This window comes from Lotus japonicus, chromosome 1 (assembly GCF_012489685.1).
Source record: "Lotus japonicus ecotype B-129 chromosome 1, LjGifu_v1.2".
Lineage (NCBI taxonomy): Eukaryota > Viridiplantae > Streptophyta > Magnoliopsida > Fabales > Fabaceae > Lotus > Lotus japonicus.
This window is the reverse complement of record NC_080041.1, coordinates 69,215,156-69,234,940: the sequence shown is the minus strand read 5'-3', so window position 1 is coordinate 69,234,940 and position 19,785 is coordinate 69,215,156. Positions and strand designations below refer to the sequence as shown.

The 19,785-nt window shown below is 36.7% G+C and overlaps 1 protein-coding gene and 1 pseudogene across 1 annotated transcript; both read left to right on the top strand.

Moving 5' to 3' along the window:
• The first annotated feature begins 1,141 nt into the window (after positions 1 to 1,141).
• LOC130743577 (uncharacterized) lies at positions 1,142 to 3,687 on the top strand (annotated as a pseudogene).
• Positions 3,683 to 4,327, top strand: LOC130744010 (uncharacterized). The gene has a single exon (XM_057596209.1). It carries the CDS (start codon positions 3,683 to 3,685, stop codon positions 4,325 to 4,327), a length of 645 nt encoding a protein of 214 aa, XP_057452192.1.
• Positions 4,328 to 19,785: the final 15,458 nt, after the last annotated feature.

Genomic DNA, 19,785 nt, shown 5'->3' with positions numbered 1-19,785 from the left:
GGGTGATGCCTAGAATGTGCGGCAGTGGAGGATCATCGAGCAATCGTTTACAAAACGAGAGAGTGTAAGAACATGGTCTAGATTTGAAGACAGTCTAGATTTAAAAGCAGGTCTCGTAGCGTTTTCTTCGCATTAAAGAAAACTTTGTCGGGAGACAAAAAAAAAAGTCAAAACCGAGATAGTGAGAAGTAGGTATAGGTCAAGCTAATGAAAAAATCGAGGAGAATGAAAGACAAAGTAAGAGTTGGGTTGTAAACAGAAAAATGCATGTTCATGGGGGAAGAAAAACATGGAATGCAGTTAGGTGTGTCAAAACGGGCAACCCAACGCACCCGGTCTGACCTGCATGAGATGCGAGTAGAAAAAGTCTAGCCCGTCCCACACAAAGTAAAAAAACAATTTTTTTATCGATGAAATGATAATTTTACCTTAAAAACATATTTCGTTCCAATAAAAAAAACTGATTGTAGAATATAAGTCGGTGATTTTATCCTATTACCCTGAACTTGTACATTATATTAGTGTTTTTCCTTAATTTAAATCAGGATGATTGTAGAGTTAAGGGGACATGAGAAATTTGGAGAAACATAAAAGTATATCAGCTCACATTTTCAGGGAAACTGAAACATATATTACTTCCCTTCTAGTATTTATATCTTGTTGTTTCTTTCGCATTCTAACGAACTAATGTTTCTAACTTCTGGGCTGGCTAAGTAATTGTTGGTGTCAAAGAGCACATTAATCTTATCTGTAAGAGCCTAAGAGGTAACATCCGTTACTAATTTGGTTACAGTAGGTATTAATATATGTTATGTTGGATTCTAGACCTAGTCTCATTATGCTTACAAAGTTGTCATTCTTGGTGCCAAGGATGTTTTGGTTCTGTAGTTTAGTTAAATCAATTTCGTTGAAAGTTCATAATTTCTTATTCAAATTACCTTAGGAGATATCATAATGACATAATGTACTTTTTATGTATTGCTGGACATGTAATTTGGATCTCACCAGGGGCGGAGCTAGGCTCCGGCAAGGCTGGACACATGCCCAGACTTCTTGCCAAATTTTTTTTTCCTTGGCCCATAAGCCCTTTATATAAAAAAAAATTCAGATGGGCAAAAACAAAGATAGAATGACTCTGCCTTGTCCTTGCACACAACAGAAAAACAGTTCACGCTCACCCTCACCGCTCACGCTCACCGCTTACGCTCACGCTCACGCTCACGATCAGCTTGAATCTTCCCCAGTTTGTGCAATTTTGCCTGCTTCTTCCTCTCTCTCTCTCTCTTGTTCAGTTGTTCTATTAGGTATGTTGATTTTGCTTCTTCCCCTCTCTCTAAATTTGTCTCCTCTGTTGATTATGCTGCTTCCCCTCTTTCTGGATTTTTCTCTTCCTAGTTCTATTTCACTTGCTTTATATGATAAGGAAATTTTCAGCTTTATTCTTAATTGGGTATTGTAATTCATTTACTGTGTTTCATTGGTGAATGATGATGCTGATTTTTGTGTTTTTTTGTTGTTGTTCTATCCAATTTCAATATACTATGTTCCTATTGCAATTTACCTATCTCTGGATTTTAGTGCATTTCGTACAACACCCTATGCTTGAGAAAAAATTCAAGCATTTGAAGTGGACAAGTGGTCTTCTACAGGGTATTTTATTATGCCTTTTCAATGCATTTTGGCATGCGTAATTTACCTCTAAGCTGGTTGGTTTTGGCCTTATTTTGGTTTTGTTGGTATACTGTGTGTTGGTTAAAGTTGCTGTGTTGTGGATTTTATTCTTGTTTCTATTTGTTTTTTCTTGATGTAAATGTATATCATTATGTGACCATTGAAGATCATTAAGTTTCATTATTAACTTTAGATCATTCAATTTCAGAGATGAGGAGGTTTTTGGTTAATAAAGAAAGTATTGAGAATGTGAATGTTGTGCAACCGGAACCCGAAGTAGTGCCACCGCCTAATGTTGCCAATGAGTTTAATCCAAATGAGGTTGTGCGTGATCCAGGTCGTAGGAAACAAATTGATGAGTATGCTCCGGGGATTCAAGACAATGTGAGGAGGGCATATGTCACGAAGGGTCCAATGCGACCAAATTTGACAAAATTTCCTCAAACCGAATTTGGAAGGGCTAAAAGAGCATTTTCTAAGAAATGGTATGAGCAATACACATGGTTAGAATATAGTGAGCTCAAGAATGCAGCTTATTGTTTCTATTGCTTTCTCTTTAAGCAATCCGGGAGGGCCGAACAATTTGGTTTTGAAGTCTTCACCAAAGAGGGATTTACAGATTGGAAGCATGCATCTCAAGCCTTGAAAGATCATGTTGGTAGTTGTAATAGTAGGCATAACTCATGTGTGAAGCAATATGATGATTTTATTAATCAAAGACAAAGTGTGGGAAGTTTGTTGGCTAGAGCAACCAGAGAATCTGAAGAATTGTATAAGATCCGTTTGATTTGTTCTGTAGATTGTTCAAGATATCTCATTGCACAAGGCATGACTTTCCGTGGTCATGATGAATCATCTACTTCTCTAAACAAGGGGAATTTTAGAGAGTTGGTAGATTGAGTAAAATCTAACAATGAACAAGTGAGAGATGCTTTTGACCGTGGCGGAAAAAATTGCACAATGACTTCCGGTGACATTCAAAAGGAGATTGTAATGTGTTGTGCACATGAAGTTACTAAGGTGATTATGAAAGAGATTGGTGATAAATATTTCTCAGTGCTTATTGATGAGTCACGTGATATATCTTTCAAAGAACAAATGGCGGTGATGTTGAGGTTAGTAGTTGTACTTTCCATTACCTATTATTCTTCATGCCGCCAACTAACCTTGTTCTATTTTTCTTACTAGGTTTTTTAGCGACAAAGGGAAGATTGTGGAACGATTTATTGCACTACATCATTTCAAAAATACTACATCTGAGGCACTAAAGGTTGCTCTTTATGGTATCCTTGATTATTACAAGTTATCTATTTCAAGGATACAAGGGCAAGGATATGATGGGGCTTCAAATATGAGAGGTGAATATAATGGTTTGTAAAAAAAGATTTTAGATGAAAATCCTTATGCTTTCTATGTCCATTGTTATGCTCACCGTTTGCAATTGGTGGTTGTGTCCGTTGCTAGTAGTTGCTCATCTATACATGATTTCTTTAAGTACATCTCCTTGATTGTCACCACAACAAGTGCATCATGCAAGAGACGAGATGCATTGACGGAGGAACAACACAAAGATATTTTGAATAGACTTGAGAGTGGTGAGATATCTACAGGAAGGGGCTTGCACCAATCATCTAGTCTCGCTAGACCCGGAGATACTAGATGGGGTTCACATCATACTACCTTGCTTCGTTTGGATAACATGTGGTCCTCCGTGTTAAAGGTGCTTAGTATGGTTGATGAAGATGGACGTGGACCATCTCAAGCAGCGGGTTTGATAGAAAAAATGGAGAGCTTTAAATTTGCTTTCATTTTGAAGCTTATGTTGAAGTTGTTTGGTATCACAAACGAGCTTTCAAAAGTCTTGCAAAAAAATGATCTTAATATTGTACTTGCCATGGATTTAGTTGATGATGTCAAAGCTCGTTTGACCACAATGAGAGAGAGTGGTTAGGATGATTTATTTGGTGATGTCCAAGAATTTTGTGTTGATAAAGGTATTCCGGTGCCAAATATGGATGAAGAAATACCGGTTCGAGATCGTTCAAGGCTAGAAGGGAGGACTGTCACTAATCTTCACCATTACCGTGCTGAGATTTTCTATGTTGCTATTGACAAAATATGTGTGGAGATGGATCACCGCTTTAGTGAAGGAAGTAATCTTGTGCTTAAATGTTTTTCATGTCTTGATCCCAAGAACTCTTTCTCCAGGTTTGATGTTAATAAGCTTGCCCATCTTGCTGATATTTATCATGCTGACTTTTCTGATGATGACCGTGGAACAATAAGGGAGCAACTTGCCACTTATATACTTCATGTGAGGAGACATGTTTCCTTTTCTACTTGTGATGATGTTAAAAGTTTAGCTTTGAAGATGGTTGAAACTGAGAAAGATTTGTTATTTCCATTGGTCTACAAACTTATTGAGTTGGCTTTGATTTTGCCGGTGTCAACAGCATCTGTTGAAAGAGCTTTTTCAGCAATGAAGATTATCAAGTCTAAATTGCGCAACAAGATCAGGAATGAGTGGTTCAATGACTTGATGATATGTTACACCGAGCGGGAGATATTCAAGTCAGTTAGAGATGTTGATATTATTCGAACATTTACCACAAATAAGTCTCGCAAAGGGAATTTGCCTCGTGATTTTATTAATTAGCACACTATTGGTATGTTCCGTCTCTCTTTTTTCAAACTCTCAATTTTCATTGTAAAGTTTGATTCTAATTTCTTTTGATCCTCCTCTTTCTGAATTCTGATACAGTGAACTTTCAAGAGCTGCCAAGAGTGAAGTGCAAGAGTAGTATCACATTTAGGTTGCTGCTGCTACAGTTCTATTGTGTCCTGAGTCAAACAATTGCTGCTGGTTTTACAATATGCAACTTTTGATTGATTTCTGAAAGCTTTTGTCCAATCTGCCATATCTTTGTTTTGTGCTGCTGATATGCTGCTGAGGATTGTAGCTTGCAGCCCCCTGACCTGTATGCACTGCATTATTCATGGTACAGCTGCTTCGCCATGGGGACTGTTTTGCTGTGTACTTTTGCAGCGGCTATGTTGAACCTTGGGCGCTTCTATGCTGTTTGCTCGGGTGTTTTTTTGGTCCTTTGGGGTTAAGATTATTTTCTTAAATCTCTTGTGCTGAAGCTGCTGGTTCTTCTGCCTCAACTACTTGTTTCAATTACCTCTTTTTCTTGTTCTTTTATCTCAAGCTTTGTTGTTAGTTTGTCTAGTTGTCTCTTGTTTTTTTTGTTGAGGACTTATCTTTTGTTCTTCTTTTGGTGACTCTAGTTTCCTTTTCCCTACCTTGAGAGGGTTGTTCTCTTGGTTGCTTTTTATCTAATATATTATTCTCTTTTCTTAAGATATTATTCCCTTATGCCAAGAGAAAATTGCAGGAGCTCAACACTTTTGTCATATTTAGTTGTTCTTTATGCAGTTCAATTTTTTTTGCCCAGGCTTCAAAATAATCCTAGCTCCGCCACTGGATCTCACTACTATAGTAGGTGATTTTTTTTATTGGTGTGGATACTTTTAGAGCAATGTAGACCACATAATAATATATATAAAAAATCTGAAAAAAAAATAGAGAAACCGCGAGCTCACCCGCCCCGCCGCGGATTGACCCGCCATGTTTGCGGGTTCACTTTTGTGGCCCACCCCGCCCCGTTTCTGCGGGTTTATGGGTTGAGCCCGCGGGTTATGCCTACATTGACACCCCTAGATGTAGTAGTAGGAAAAAAATGTAAGAACGCAAACCCTTAAAATGATTCGGTAAGAATACGAAGCACAAAATCAGAGTGATGTCTGAAATGTGCGACGGTGGAGGATCATTGAGGCAATCGTTTACAAAACGAGAGAGACAGAAGAAGATTAAAAAAGTAGTTACAAGAACCAGTTGTCAAAATTAGGCCTCGTAGCGTTTTATGCCCATTAAAGAAAAGTTGGTCGGCAGAAAAAAAAAAAAAAAAGGTCAAAACCGAGAGAGTGATAAGTAGGTCTAGGTCTAGCTGAAGAAAAAAGAACGGGGAGAAAGAAAAAGAAAGAAGAGTTGGGCTGTAAACAAAAAAAGGCATGTTCAGGGGGGGAGAAAAGCATGGGATGCAGTAGCAGGAAAAACAAATGTAAGAACATCGAAGCAAACCCTTAAAATGATTTAGTTTCTTGAAAATAATAAGAAGCATAAAAGCATAGTGATACCTGAAATGCGCGGTGGTGGAGGATCATCTAGACAATCGTTTACAAAACAATATAGTGTGAGAACTAAGTTTAGGTTCAAAGTAAGTCTGGAGAAGATCAACATGTAGTGTAGTCAAAAGAACTAATTGTCAAAAGCAGACCTCGTAGCGTTTTCTGCCTATTAAAGAAAATTTGGTCAGGAGACAAAAAAAAGTCAAAACTGTGAGAGTGAGAAGCAGTTATAGGTCAAGCTGAAGAAAGAAAAATGTGGAGAAGAAAAGCATGGGATGCAGTAGCAGGAAAGTTAAATGTAAGAACACTGAAGCAAACCCTTAAAATGATTCGGTTTCTTCAAAAAAAATAAGAAGCACAAAAGAAGAGTGAAATAGGAAATGTGCGGTGGTGGAGGACCATCGAGGCAATCGTTTACAAAACAAGAGTGTGTGAGATTTTAGTCTAGGTTCGAAGTCAGTCTGGAGAAGATCAACAAGTTGTCAAAAGCATGCCTCATAGCGTTTTATGCCAATTAAAGAAAAGTTGGTCTGGAGACAAAACAAAGTCAAAACCAAGAGATTACGTTACGATATTTCTTGCTTTCCGCTGTACAAAAGCCACACCCAGGATCCACATCAATATGGCGCCGGAAAAACTTCTCCTTCATTGGCTAGAAACCCGATATAGCTCTCCATCAAGTCTCCTTACATCGAGGTAACACATGGGACACCCAGAACCTTTTCCAGAAGCTTGGTTCTATGGAACTCGAAGAGGATGAAGAAGCCTCGTCGCGGGAAAGCAAATTCCTGATGAAACCATAGCCGACTTTGGACGAGTATTGTCCGTCAATTGCACCTAGTCAGTAGAGCACGTCGATGCCACCAATAATACCCAAAGGAATGGAGAGGACCATCGCCGCTGTGCTTGGGCAAAAAACATACTCAATCAAATCTCTCCGCCAACAATGGTGCTCTTGATCAATAAGCTTTGCTACCTTGGAAAAAGTCAACTCATCCACAAGATCTTGCCTATAGATAAGAGGTGCTATCCCCGGTAACCAATTATCAATCCATATGTCGACTTGTGACCCATCCACAATTCGCCACATTCCCCCTCTCTCAAAGACCCAACTTATCTTTACGATGCTTGTCCATACATAGCTCGGATGATATCCCTTCTTGGCCTCTCGCATGTTACCTCTATTAAAGTATACTGCTTTAAACACTCGTGCTAGCAAACTACCCGGTTGGGTATAAATACGCCACTAATTCTTCTCAACTAAAACCATATTAAAAGACTTACTCTGCATACCAGGTCTAAAACGCAGGCCACTTCAGCCTTACTCCTGCATAGTTGAGATTCTCATAAGCATAATTGGCAACATTGATTAAGTCATACCCTCAGACACTCCTATCTCTTAGACTACCCACAATGGTGTTGAAAGTGGGTAGTTTAATGTTGAAAGTGGGTTTTAATGGTGTTGAAAGTGAGTGTTGAAAGTTGGAAGGAGGAGAGAGGTGTTGAAAATTTTCAACTGTGTTGAAACCTGCCCGCAGTGACACGTGGCACGGCCTGGTTGGTTGATGTCAGGTGCGTGCCACACACGCGCAGACAGGGCGCGTTACGGGCAGGCCGTGGTGGGACGCGTGGCACGCGTCGGTTGGGCACCGACAGGCGCGTGCGTGCCACGCGTCAGAGGAGAGAGAGGACGGTCTGAGGGTGACGCGTGTCACGCGTTGATTGGTCCGGGCGATTTTCTTTTATCCTAATCTTTCCAACTCAATTATTTCATTCAAAAAAAATTTAAAAAAATATAAAAAAATTACCAAAATTCATGATTTTTTTTCTCTCTATAAATAGAGACTTGGTTCGTTTGATTTGGACACAGAAAAAAAAACCAAGTTTTCCATCATCTTATTCATCTTATTATCTTTCTACTATCCCCTTTGCTTTGAAATGGATCCTAATAAGTACCATTTCAACACCCAGAATTCTTCTAACCAAATTCCCAACATCCAAATCAGTTTCCCAACAACCAAATTCCCAACAATTATCAACATCCAAATCAGTTTCCCAACAACCAAATAAAATGTATTATTGTGTGCTTAGTTTCTTTTTTTCCATTTGAAGTTAATAAAATAAAATAAATTATTGTGTATATTTTTTTAAAAAAATATTAAATTGTTAAGTGTTTTAATTTAATTTACGTTAAAAAAATATTACGTTAATTTAATTTAATTTAAATAAATAAAAAAAACATTAAGTTAAATTAAATCGATAATAGTTTATTTAATTTAATTTTTATCGTAAATTTTAATTTTATGAAATCATCAAAAGAAAAATATAAAATTAAATCAAAATATGAAATAAAAGTGGTGGGGTAGGGGGTAGGGTGTTGAATGAAAAACCATTGGAGTGGGTAAAAGTTGAATGAAGTGTTGAACTGGAGAGAGAAGGTGATGTGGAGTGTTGAGAAGAGAAAAAGTGAAGTGTTGAGGGTGTTGAATGTTGAAACCATCGTGGGTAGTCTTATTGATTTATCTACAATCTTGCTTTTGTTTAATTCTAGATTCTAGATATTGAACAATCAATCAACTCTTAATCAAATTAATAAAAATTCAACCACAACTCTCGTATTCTCTCCATCTAATGCACACAGCAACCATGTGGGGGGCACGTACCATATATTACTTGCCACATGTCCCTTTCCACATAAAGGTATGATAGCAAAGGACCCTCCACCTGTTGTCGTGTTCTCAGCTTGTATGTCATGTCAATGGTCCATACTCCATATAATTTCATATACACCCATCACGCTTCCCGAGAAATTGATACATTTTTGTATTTTATGCTATATTCATTTTTGGTCCCATAAGCCTATATTCCAGTGACAATTTGCAAAAGAGTTCAATTTTGTATTCTTTTCAAGAAAATAACAGCGCAATTTAGAATGTACCAATTAAGTGTGTGTTTGGATTTCAGTTTGTAAAACAGAGTTTGAGTGAATGTAAGTTTACAAAACAGAGTTTGGTTAAAAGTGAGTTTATTATAATGTGATTTATGTTTGGATATTTTTATTTCAAAAGTAAGTTTGACATATGAATATTGTTTGAATAATATTGATTAAAAGTACTTTAAATGTGTAAAATTATTAAGAAAGAACCTCAACCAACTTTTAATCAATAGAGAAGTAACAAGTTTTCTACTTCCATCAAACCCACCTTTGGAGCCCAAACTAAGTTGAGTTAACTAAGAAAAACAATAACCAAACAAGTGGGTGTAGAGTTCTATGCAAATTAAAAGTACTTTGAAGGATGCCAACACAAAACCAAACATAGCCTAAAATAGCGATTCATGAGTGAACCTCTAAGCCCTAATAATATTGGGGGCTTTGGGCGTATGGCTTACGATTGTGATGGAAAGGTTTTGTTTGTTTTAAGACCGACTGTTTATAGTTATTTGATCGCTATTGAGGAAATTTACTAGGAATTCATCTTACCTTCATACGATTCTTCAGGATTGTTGGAACCTAGTCTTAGTTTTTATTTTTTTATTTTGTTCGGAGGAGCAGTTATTGTAATGCAAACTTTTTAATTCGAAACTTTTTCACCTATTATAAATAATATATACTTGGGTGCAAGAGCTGAAGAGGTCCTCTAAGTCTTTGCTTCATTTATTCAGTGTTATGTAATGGCATATGTTCATGTTTCTTCTGCTTAATCTATGAAGAATATTTAAGAAAAAACTAAAATAGTTACTTACTCCTCCTCTCTTGCTCAATCTTCTTGCCCATTGGCAGGAATTTGTCTTATTTGGTTTTTTTTTAACATAGATTTTCAGAGTTCAAATTGCACGCCCAAAATATTGCAGTAAATGACGCATGTATTAATCACATCGGGTTTCAATAATTTCAATTGACATGTCTTCTTACACTGGGATAGGACGATCTGTCGTCATAAGATTGCTGGCACTGAGCAAGCACATACAAAAATACCAGCAATGGACATTCAGTTTTGTCTTATTGTTATACAACAACTTAAGTAAATTAAACAATTTCTTCAAACTAATACAACAACTTTTCTTTTGGTTACAGAGGAAAGAAAATTAATACAACAACTTAAGCATGTTTATCTAAATATAAATCTATATTAGAAAAATTAATAACATACATGCTAAATTTAATTACTCTTTTTTTTTCCTTGACGGATGTCATCATCCATTAAAAACAATTGCATATCACTTCCAACAAAATTCAATTGCTGGCCCTTGTACAATCCACGATTTATGCTATTTGGGAGGCTAGGAACCATACTAATGGAAATTGTTATTCAGACCCCCCCCACAGCTATTCAGACCGAATGAATTTTCTGAAACCCGAAATTACCTCTTTCGAACGCACCTTTAAATTGCGTGACAGTCGCAGTTTGAACCTCATGTTTCGAGTGCGTTCAAAACAGGTGAAGTATTTAAGACTCAAAACAGAACAAAAACATAAAGGCATTGAAGCTTTGACAGATAAGGGTCTAAGACGCACTCTCAGGGTGCGTCTTGGTCGCACCTTTAAGGTGCGTATCAAGCGCACCCTTAAGGTGCGTGTATTCTGAACACGCACCTTCAAGCTGCGACACAGACGCATCTACAAAGTGCGATAAAAACCATAACATAATGGGTCGGGTCGCGTAACGAACCTAAGTTTCGGGAAGAATCTTGGGTGGTTGACAGCAGAAGGTGGTGATGGGGGTGGCGGTGACTCCACTCGGTTGCGGTGTCGCTGGCGGAACCGATGGCGGTGGCAGTGGAGGAGGATGCATGAGAGAGGGAGGGAGATTTTGAATGAGGAAGATTTAAATGAGTGAAATGTGTTTGGGGGAGGGGGGTTTCGGAAGTTTGAAGAAGTGGGAGAAGTGGGAAGGGGGGGGGGGGGAGTTAGTGGGGAAATTGTGAAGTTTTTTTTTTTAAACAGGGGCATTTTGGACAATTCACCAATTTTGAGGGGTCTGAATAGCTGTGGGGGGGTCTGAATAACAATTCCTCATACTAATTTCCAGCAGTGGCAGTTCACGGTGGATAATGTGCTCAGCCGAGTAAGTTGCTTGACGGAGGAGGTCCAGGTGCGAGACCAGATGCGTGCCCCGTCGGTGGCCTTCCCCGCGAGGTGGAAGAAGCCGGCTTCAGGTAACATTAAGTGCAATTTTGATGCTTCTTATCATGCGAATAGTTCGACTGGGTTGGGCATGGTGGCACGGAACTGTAATGGCGAGGTGATGGCTGCTGCATGCTCCTATCCCAATTCAGCTATTTCACCACTTCTGGCGGAGGCTATGAGCTTGAGATGGATAATGCAATTGGCTATTGATCTTGGCTTTCGGGGGATTTTTTTGGAGATAGATTGCTTACAACTTTATAACTTTTGGAAAGCCAAGGAGGTTGGGCGTTCTTATTTGAGTTCTATTATTAGGGAGTGTCGCACGCTACTATGTGTTTTTGATGTTGTTTCTTTCTCTTTAGTTAGACGCACGGGTAACGCCGTTGCGGATTTTCTAGCTAGGAACGCCGAAACCTACGCTAATTTAGTTTGGGTGGAGGAGGTTCGGGAAGCTGCTTTATCTTTAGTTATTTATGATGTAATGACTTGTTTGCCAAATGACTCTTAATGAAATTTCAGTTTACCTTCAAAAAACAAAAAACAAAAAACAAAAATTCTATTACTCTATAAATACTATTACACTTTATATTTTTTAATCTAATACAAAATAGAAGTGAGAGACTTACATGTGCTTATTTAACACCATCTTAGTTAACCAATTATATGTTCCTCTCTCATGCTTTGTTTGAACAGAAGAATAGCAACAAGCCCCAAAAGCATATCGATAGGGCAGAGAAAGTCATACAAGCCCTGACCTAATTGTTGGGAATTCAAGTGTGACTAAGTCCCACATTGGAATATAATGATAAGTTTGAGTGGTTTATAAGTGTGAGGACACATACACTCATTGCCTTAAGGTTTTGGGTAAAAGATGTGGTGTTTGGTCCACTTATGGTTTGCTCTTTAAAGCCCAATGTGGAGTTTTATCTCCCAATTTTAAATTATCTCCTTTGTTTGGCCCTTTTTTTTGCCCAACACTAATGACTCAAAAGGGTTTGGCCAAGTGGAAACATGATATCCATAATGCTAATTAATAGTGTGTACATAGGTACTCCACCAAGAGGTTTATGCTCGATTCCTTGTAGAAAGCATTCTCTTGAGGAAGAGGTTTACCCATGTTGCTTTAAATTTAAGGGTTGTGAAGTTCTCCTCCAAAATTTTAGACAACCATAACTCAAAGAGCGAAGTAGTATTTACAGCGCACTATAGCATTATGTATTAGCAAATTATGAATGTCGCCATCCTCCTCTCGAGGGGGTCATGAGGTTCTAGAGTTAACCACTCATAGTTGTCTTGCTGCAAAGTAAGTAGTTTAGGAATTTCACAATTTTGATTTTTTTTATAAATAATTCTATTAGTCTAGCTAAATAACTCCAAACGGTAACTTAGACAATCCTGTATAAATATGAACCACGGAAGACAATATTTTGTTAGAGCCATAGACATCCACATTATCGTGTAATTAGTTCTCTTAGCGAATTTTTTTAATATACACAAAACTCGGACACAAAACATTCGTAACACCAACCAATTTGCTTAATATTACACTATATAATCACGCATGATGATCTAAAATCAATAATATATCACATCAAATTATTAAGTTTTGATAGTAAAAATATCATAATTAATATTTAATGTCCAAGTGAGCAGAATAGGACAAGGTGGACATAGCGATGTAATCATATGGCACACTATTTCTGAAACTTTCTAAGCACATATGGACAAGGAGGATTTTCTGACCTGTAGTGATGCATTCACTTTCAAAGCATATTCATTTCCATGCTGTGCCTCTCACATTATTTCACTCAGCTCAAAACCTCAAAACAGGACTTACGGCTATCGCTTGTGTCATTTTCTCTATCTCCTTGCCTTGCATGATTAAAGCGAAGAAAATCTGTCCTACCAATGATCAAACGATCATTTTTCTTGCTAGAGAAGACGGACAATGAAACAAGATTGACTATGTTTGTTCATGTGACTGTAATTATATGTATCATATTATGCAAGTGGATGGTAATATAGAATCAAAATGCTATATGATTTGAGGCCGGATTGAAAAATCAGCACCTTATGATTGCTCTTGGGAAAATGGTGTTGGGATTTTGTTGGGCCTTCACACACAAGGAGTACAATGTTCCAATATGTATACAAACATCATGTGTTTCACAAACTCATCATGTAAATGTAACTCGAGAAAAAGAACATGTTTTAAGCACAGATGTTTCAAAAACGTTTACTAAATATACTCCATTCTTTTCAAGATGAACATATGGGCTTTCTTAAAATTTGTCAACTGGCCTTAGAAAATAACAAATACTTTACTTTCAAAAAACACTAAGCCCGAATACGAAATACCAGAATCACTTGTAATCAAAATCATTGATGAAAGAGAGTTTCGAATAAATCATCACATCACATAGTAGTGGAATCATACAAACAGCCCCAAAAGGCCAAGATTATGAATAAACATATAACATGAGAGTTTAAAGGATACCACTTTCGAAAGTCACCGACACATATGTCATATCTTTTCACCCCTTTGAGACTTGGGCAGGGCGGTCCAATTTGCATCGCCCTACTCGCAATGAAACAACATCTCATTGTGGCATTTTATCAAACACTTTGTGTGCAATGTTGAAATCTGCAATTTTCACAAAACAAATGACAATAGCGGGTGAAAATTTGCTAGCCAGAAGAGAGCATCGACTCAATGGAAATGTGCAAAGAAAATTTTAAAAGGAAAAATAGTCAGAGATAGGGATCAAAGAAATCGAATGGCTTGAAGAGTCATCGTTCAGGGTCGATTTGGGCAGGGCGAGCATGGAAAATTTCGATTCAGAGGTGGCGGCCATGAGCGGTTGCAACTTCAAAGTGGCAGTTGAGAAAAAATAATCGTTTAAATTTAGAGTTGGCGGTTGATATTGAGTGGACGGTTTCAACCCAAAAGTTGGGGCTTCGGCGATTTGTATTGCATATCCTGTTATCAAGCATCAAATTTCGCCCACGTCTGGGCTTTCGCCCCGCCGTTGAAGATCACGCCGCCGCGAATTTCTGTTCTCCTCTTCGTCTCCTTCCCTTTTCCCTCGATTTGTTTCCTGATGTTGAATTTTTGGTTTGATGTCACCAATTTCGTTCGCCCTCCTCTTTGATGTCAAAGCATTATTTCCTTTTGAAACTGACATTTTGACAGAGATTTATTGCATCGTTTCCCCTTCAATTTCGTTCGCCCTCCTCTCTCAGAAGTAGAGTTGACATAGTCTCTTGTTCGTGGTAGTGGGGATTTGTTTTACAGTAGCCCCACGGTGGGCGTCAATGTTCCGGTCTGGAACTATCAAGCAAGGGCTAAACAGTTTGAGAGCGATAGAAAACTGACAAAATGAGAAAATGTGTGAAAAGTTAGATCCCCCACCTCTTGGGTGGTGTCTGATATTTATAGCTTGGTTCTGACCCGCTTGGGATCATGGATCGCCCGACCCATTATGTGTACAAGTATTGCGAAGCCCACAATATTACAAAGTTGGTACGCGTATATCAGTAATGCATATTTCCTAAGTTCTCGACGCTTATAGAATTAATGCGCCATATAAGCTCATACCAGTACACCTCTAACGCTTTGTTTGGTAGAAAATGGAGATATAAACAAGAAATGATGAATAAAGAGAAATATATAAAAATAGAATATATTTTATTGATTATTTGGTATGATAGAGAGAAAAAAGAAAATGTTGCTTCTGGATTTAAAATAATTACTTTCAATATATGACTGTTTCTAGTAGTCAGAATGTTATTACTAACAGTCTCAAACAATCAATAAAGTGCGGGAAAAAAAACAGAGACCAACCCATCTCTCCTCAATTTGGAGATACCATAGAAAGTTGTGGCCCACCAAAACCGTCTCTACCCTCACCTCAATGCTTCACCAAATAAGGGTGATTATTCAATTTCTCTCTTCTCTTTCTCTTGCATCTCTCACTTCGTACTCTCTCCTGACAAACATAGTGTCAATTTCAAACTCACATATTGTACTTAATTTAATTTTTTTGAAAACTCAACCCTTTTTCCTCATGTGAATAGAAGAGTCCATGGGTAAGAATCTTCTCCTGTCCACTCATGTTAAAATTATTCATATTAAATATATATTTATTATTATAGTCCCACTTGAAAAAAAAAACCTAATCTAATAGTATAAGTGTTTTCTTTAAATAATAATACTAAGTGTTTGTGTAAATATTTAAGTATTTTGAGTTTGTCAATAAAGTTTTAATTTTATTTTTTTACTAAGCGGCTAAGCGCTAATGGGATAAGTGCTTAATTAAAGTGTTTACATAAAATAAAAGCACCTTATTTTTTTAATGTTGAATATGCTAAATCTCAAGAATATTTATAAAATTTCATTTCTTTTTTGTTACAAGAGGTGACAAAGTTTAACATGAAAATATCCATTTTCCAAGAAAAAAACATGAAAATATCATGATACTAGAGTATCCCACCATATTACACACCACTGGCAAAAAGAATTAAGCACGTTAATTCCCACCCCACCCACACAGGTGGTGAGCACAAGGTGAAGCGTGTTCCACCAAAAAAGTTGCACATTTTGCTGATCCAACTGTGTTTATAATTTCAAAAAATTCATTAATTATTTTGAAAATAATTCATACAAATTTTAACTACACATCTTTATTTTTTTATAAGCAATGATATATATTGAAAAGAAGTACAAGGGGTACTTCAACCCAATTACACATCTACCTAATGAGATACTATAACTTATAAGAGGAGAAGTAAAAAAATATGAGATTTGATATATGATGTATAGAAAAAATGAGTGGAACTAAAATGTAAAAGATTAATGAGTGTTAACGTATCAAAAAATTGAATTCTTTATTTGTTGATTTAGTGATGGAGATAAGAATTTAAGATTATAAAAGAGGAGTCAGGATCAAATAACATAACATATCTATAGTGGTTTCTAATATATATAATGTATTTTTTTGGTATATCAGAAAGATAAATTGCACCCGCCAAAAATCGATCCCTAGACCTCTCATATCCAACTCATATGTCCCCAACTCCTCAAGTGAAAATCAAAAATTAAAAAGCTTAGGGTTTGGTGTGCGTGATGATGCTAAATGCATATCAACTTAATTAAAAATGTGTTGTAGGTCATGCTACAGTAGCGACATATGCCGAGACTGCTATAAAATATATATTTTTAAGTTTTTCACTTTATGACGATTTAAAAGTATCACAAAATGGATGTCTAGACACTACAAAATTTACGAACAACACTGCAGCAGCCAGGTGGTGCTACCCAACCTTACCCCACACATGGTGAATCCATTTAAACATGTGATAGATATTAAATGTCTGATTTGATGCCATCTTTTAATATCCTACCCATAGTGTAATGTCATTTTATTTTGGTTCGAAAAAATGGTAGAACGAAGAGAAAACACCTCTAGATTATTGGGCAGGGCGCTAGTGACATGCTGGGGAGACAAGCAGAGGATCATTTCTGGGTATGAGCGCTGATGGATCTCTTCGAGGAGGGATGCCTACCAACTAGGATTTTACTGACCCAGAAAGATTTGAACTATCAACCTATGGGGAGGTGAGAGTTAAACCTGGAACCTAAAGTCATTTATGTTGTAATTTCGTTTAAAACCATACATTTTAAGTTATAACTCTCATACTGATATTTTTTTTAATTGATATGTCATAATTTAATTTGTGGGAAAAAAATTCATGGATGAGAAAACTTTCAATTCTAAAACATGAAATAGACACATCTGAAATTAGCTGTGTTTTTCACTTTTTAAAGTTGTAGACATACTGCTGCTTTACTAGCTAGCACCAAGGTAAAAAGATCTTTTCTCTTATAGGAATGTTCCCAGACAGTTTCCTCCTCAAATTTCCTTTTTTCCTAATGTGGGACTTTAAGGTTATGGTTGTATTGTACCATCCATCTTCAACTATTGCTATATGACTTCCTATTCCTCCTCTTTGCTTAAAAAGGAAGGAAAAGAGAGTAACATATATATTCGTCTCTCCCTGAATTCCATTTTTCTGAATTCACTTTTAAAAGAGCTGATTGGTTAAAATTCATCACACGCTTTTCCTCCCTTTACTTTACAACCTGACTTCATATTCCATGGTTGGAACCTCCACGAGTTGTTTATGTCAAACATACGCGTAACTTCTGGCGTTTTTTTTTAATGTTTTTCCTAACTACACAAAGTTGTAACGGTTGAAATTTGCTACTCTACTATCTATGTGTTAAGGGTGTGTATCTAAGGAACTGAGATTGTATGCTGTCGCTAATTTCCTAAACTCACGCTGTCAACAAATCTTAACCGTACGATTCTGATCAAACAGCTTAAATTGTAAGTTCTCTTTACCATCTTATTTTAGTAAAAAAATATGAGCCGACCGATATTGATTTTTCGACTCAAATTTTGTGAAACGCGTGAATGTAAGAGATAGATTGTTAAATGCAGGGAATCCAAATTCATATCACTAAGTAGAGAGGATAATTATCATTATTATTATGAGTTTAATTTCCGGTACAAAAATTAAAAAAAAAATGCACCGTCAATCAATCATGTATTAGAAATATGTCAAAAAAGAGGAGGACTCCGTTTACACCAGTGTGAGTCTAAAACGCTTACACTAATTATTTACCATTGATCTCAATTAAATCTGATGGCTATCAATAAATACAATTAACAAGTCACGTGTCTTATCTTCTTCACTCCTCACTTCTCAATTGCATGTTACAATTCTCACTGTGAATTCTGTAGCCGCCATCGACCATACTCACCGTTGTCCCTCGAACATCTTTTGTGTTTGGTTACTGTCATGTCTAGGTTTATATATCATATTTCCTTCTTTTGATTTTCTTATTGTTTTCTAAAATCGATGGAAAATGATGGAGCAAAACACTAAATTGAACCAGAAAAGAATAAAACTCCAGTTGTAATTAACCAAACCATATATCATATAAAAATTGGTTTTGCTCTTCCTCTTGCTTTTCGTTTTTTGCAGTGTGCCTATGTTTTAGAAAGTTTATCCCTCTTTCTATTCAACGCAACACGAGAGAGCAACAATGGTGAGTATTGTTAATGGCAGTGGAAATTCACAACGAGGGCAATTGAGAAGTGAGGAGTGAAGAAAATAAGACACGTGACTTGTTAATTGTATTTATTGATAGCCATCAGATTTAATTGAGATCAATGGTAAATAATTAGTGTAAGCGTTTTAGACTCACACTGGTGTAAACAGAGTCCTCCTCGTAAAAAAAATCATTTAAAATTTAAAATTATTTTGATTAAATAAAATATCTATTTTTACCCGTTTTCTTGAATATAATTGGCTGATAGAGTAAAACTCATTTTTATCTTATTAATGGATCAATTTTTTCCCTTATTTTCAATGAAGATGCTTAATAATAGTTTTATGTGGTTCAATAACATTTTAACATATTTCCGATGTATCGAAAAATAACATTTTAACATGTATTTTTTTTTGTTACAAGTATTAAAATAATATTGAACATGATAAATTAAAGTGATTTTATAATATATTTATTTAGTTATTTGGACAAACTCACATTCAATTTCCTAGGAAGTGCTCATTATTTTTTAGGTGACAAACAAGTTTTCTCTCTAAATAAATTAATGTTTTTCTTAGATACAATTTGCGATTGTGGAGGAATAAGACACGCCACATTGAAGGAGAATTATATTTGAATAATCTGATCATACTCTTCCTTAATAAATTCTAACTGGATTAATGATGTTTAAGATAAATGTCACTTATCTTAAATATTATTGGTGACACAAACTTACACGTTATCGATTCAATTAAAATGAAGATGGTTGTAGATGTAGTGGTGGTGGCGGAAGTGGTGGTGATGGATGGTGGCGGTAGAGTGGTGGTGATGCTAGCGGTGATGGTGGTATGGCGGTGTTGGTGGTGGTCGTCATAGTGTTAAAGGGCGACAATGGCAGTGGCAAAACGTGGTAGTGACAATAGGTGGTGGCAGTGAGGGGTGGTGATGATGGCAATGGAGTTGGTGGTGGCGATGGTGGAGATGTCAGCATCGACTGTGGTGGATGTGGTGGAGGGTGGTGGAGGTAGTGATTAAATAATTTCAAATAACTTATACGTCATAATCTTAATTAAAGAACCTTATCCATCATTTATGCAGTGAATTAAATAATTCATCATTTTTTATAAACTTATACTATCATGTCTAATATGACGCACCAAACGAGATCCCTTAATGATTATATATTTCAGCCCCTACTCCTAACAAGTGGAAGTTGATGGCACCCACCATACCTTACTTGCTTGCTCGGGGCACATTTTTTTTCTCACAAAAAGTACTACATCCTTGATCGTAAAATATCAATTTCTTGTTGAACCCTGTGAATTGGGTCCATGAATATAAGAAATAGCGAGAATTCTTGATCTCTTTCAATATCTCTCTCAATTCGAAAATCCAGGATTTGAATTGATGTCCTTTCATCGAATCCTCCTAATTTGCATTGATTTATCCGAAAGATTTCACTTCAATTGGAATTTGGTTATTCACCACGTACGAGGATCCCTGCTAAGCATCCATGGCTGAATGATTTATGTGTGTGTATGTGTATATATATAATGTTGAGAAACAACCTCTCTCAATATGGGTACAGTTACTTGGCCAACTAAAATGCTAACAAAAACCATATCCAATAGCAAAGACCATCCCAAAAACCTCTAAAAACCTCCCACAAAACCCACCCAAG

What these genes read in the sequence shown, in the direction of transcription:
- LOC130744010 (XM_057596209.1), top strand. Translation starts at nt 3,683, where the DNA reads ATGGATGAAGAAATACCGGTTCGAGATCGTTCAAGGCTAGAAGGGAGG.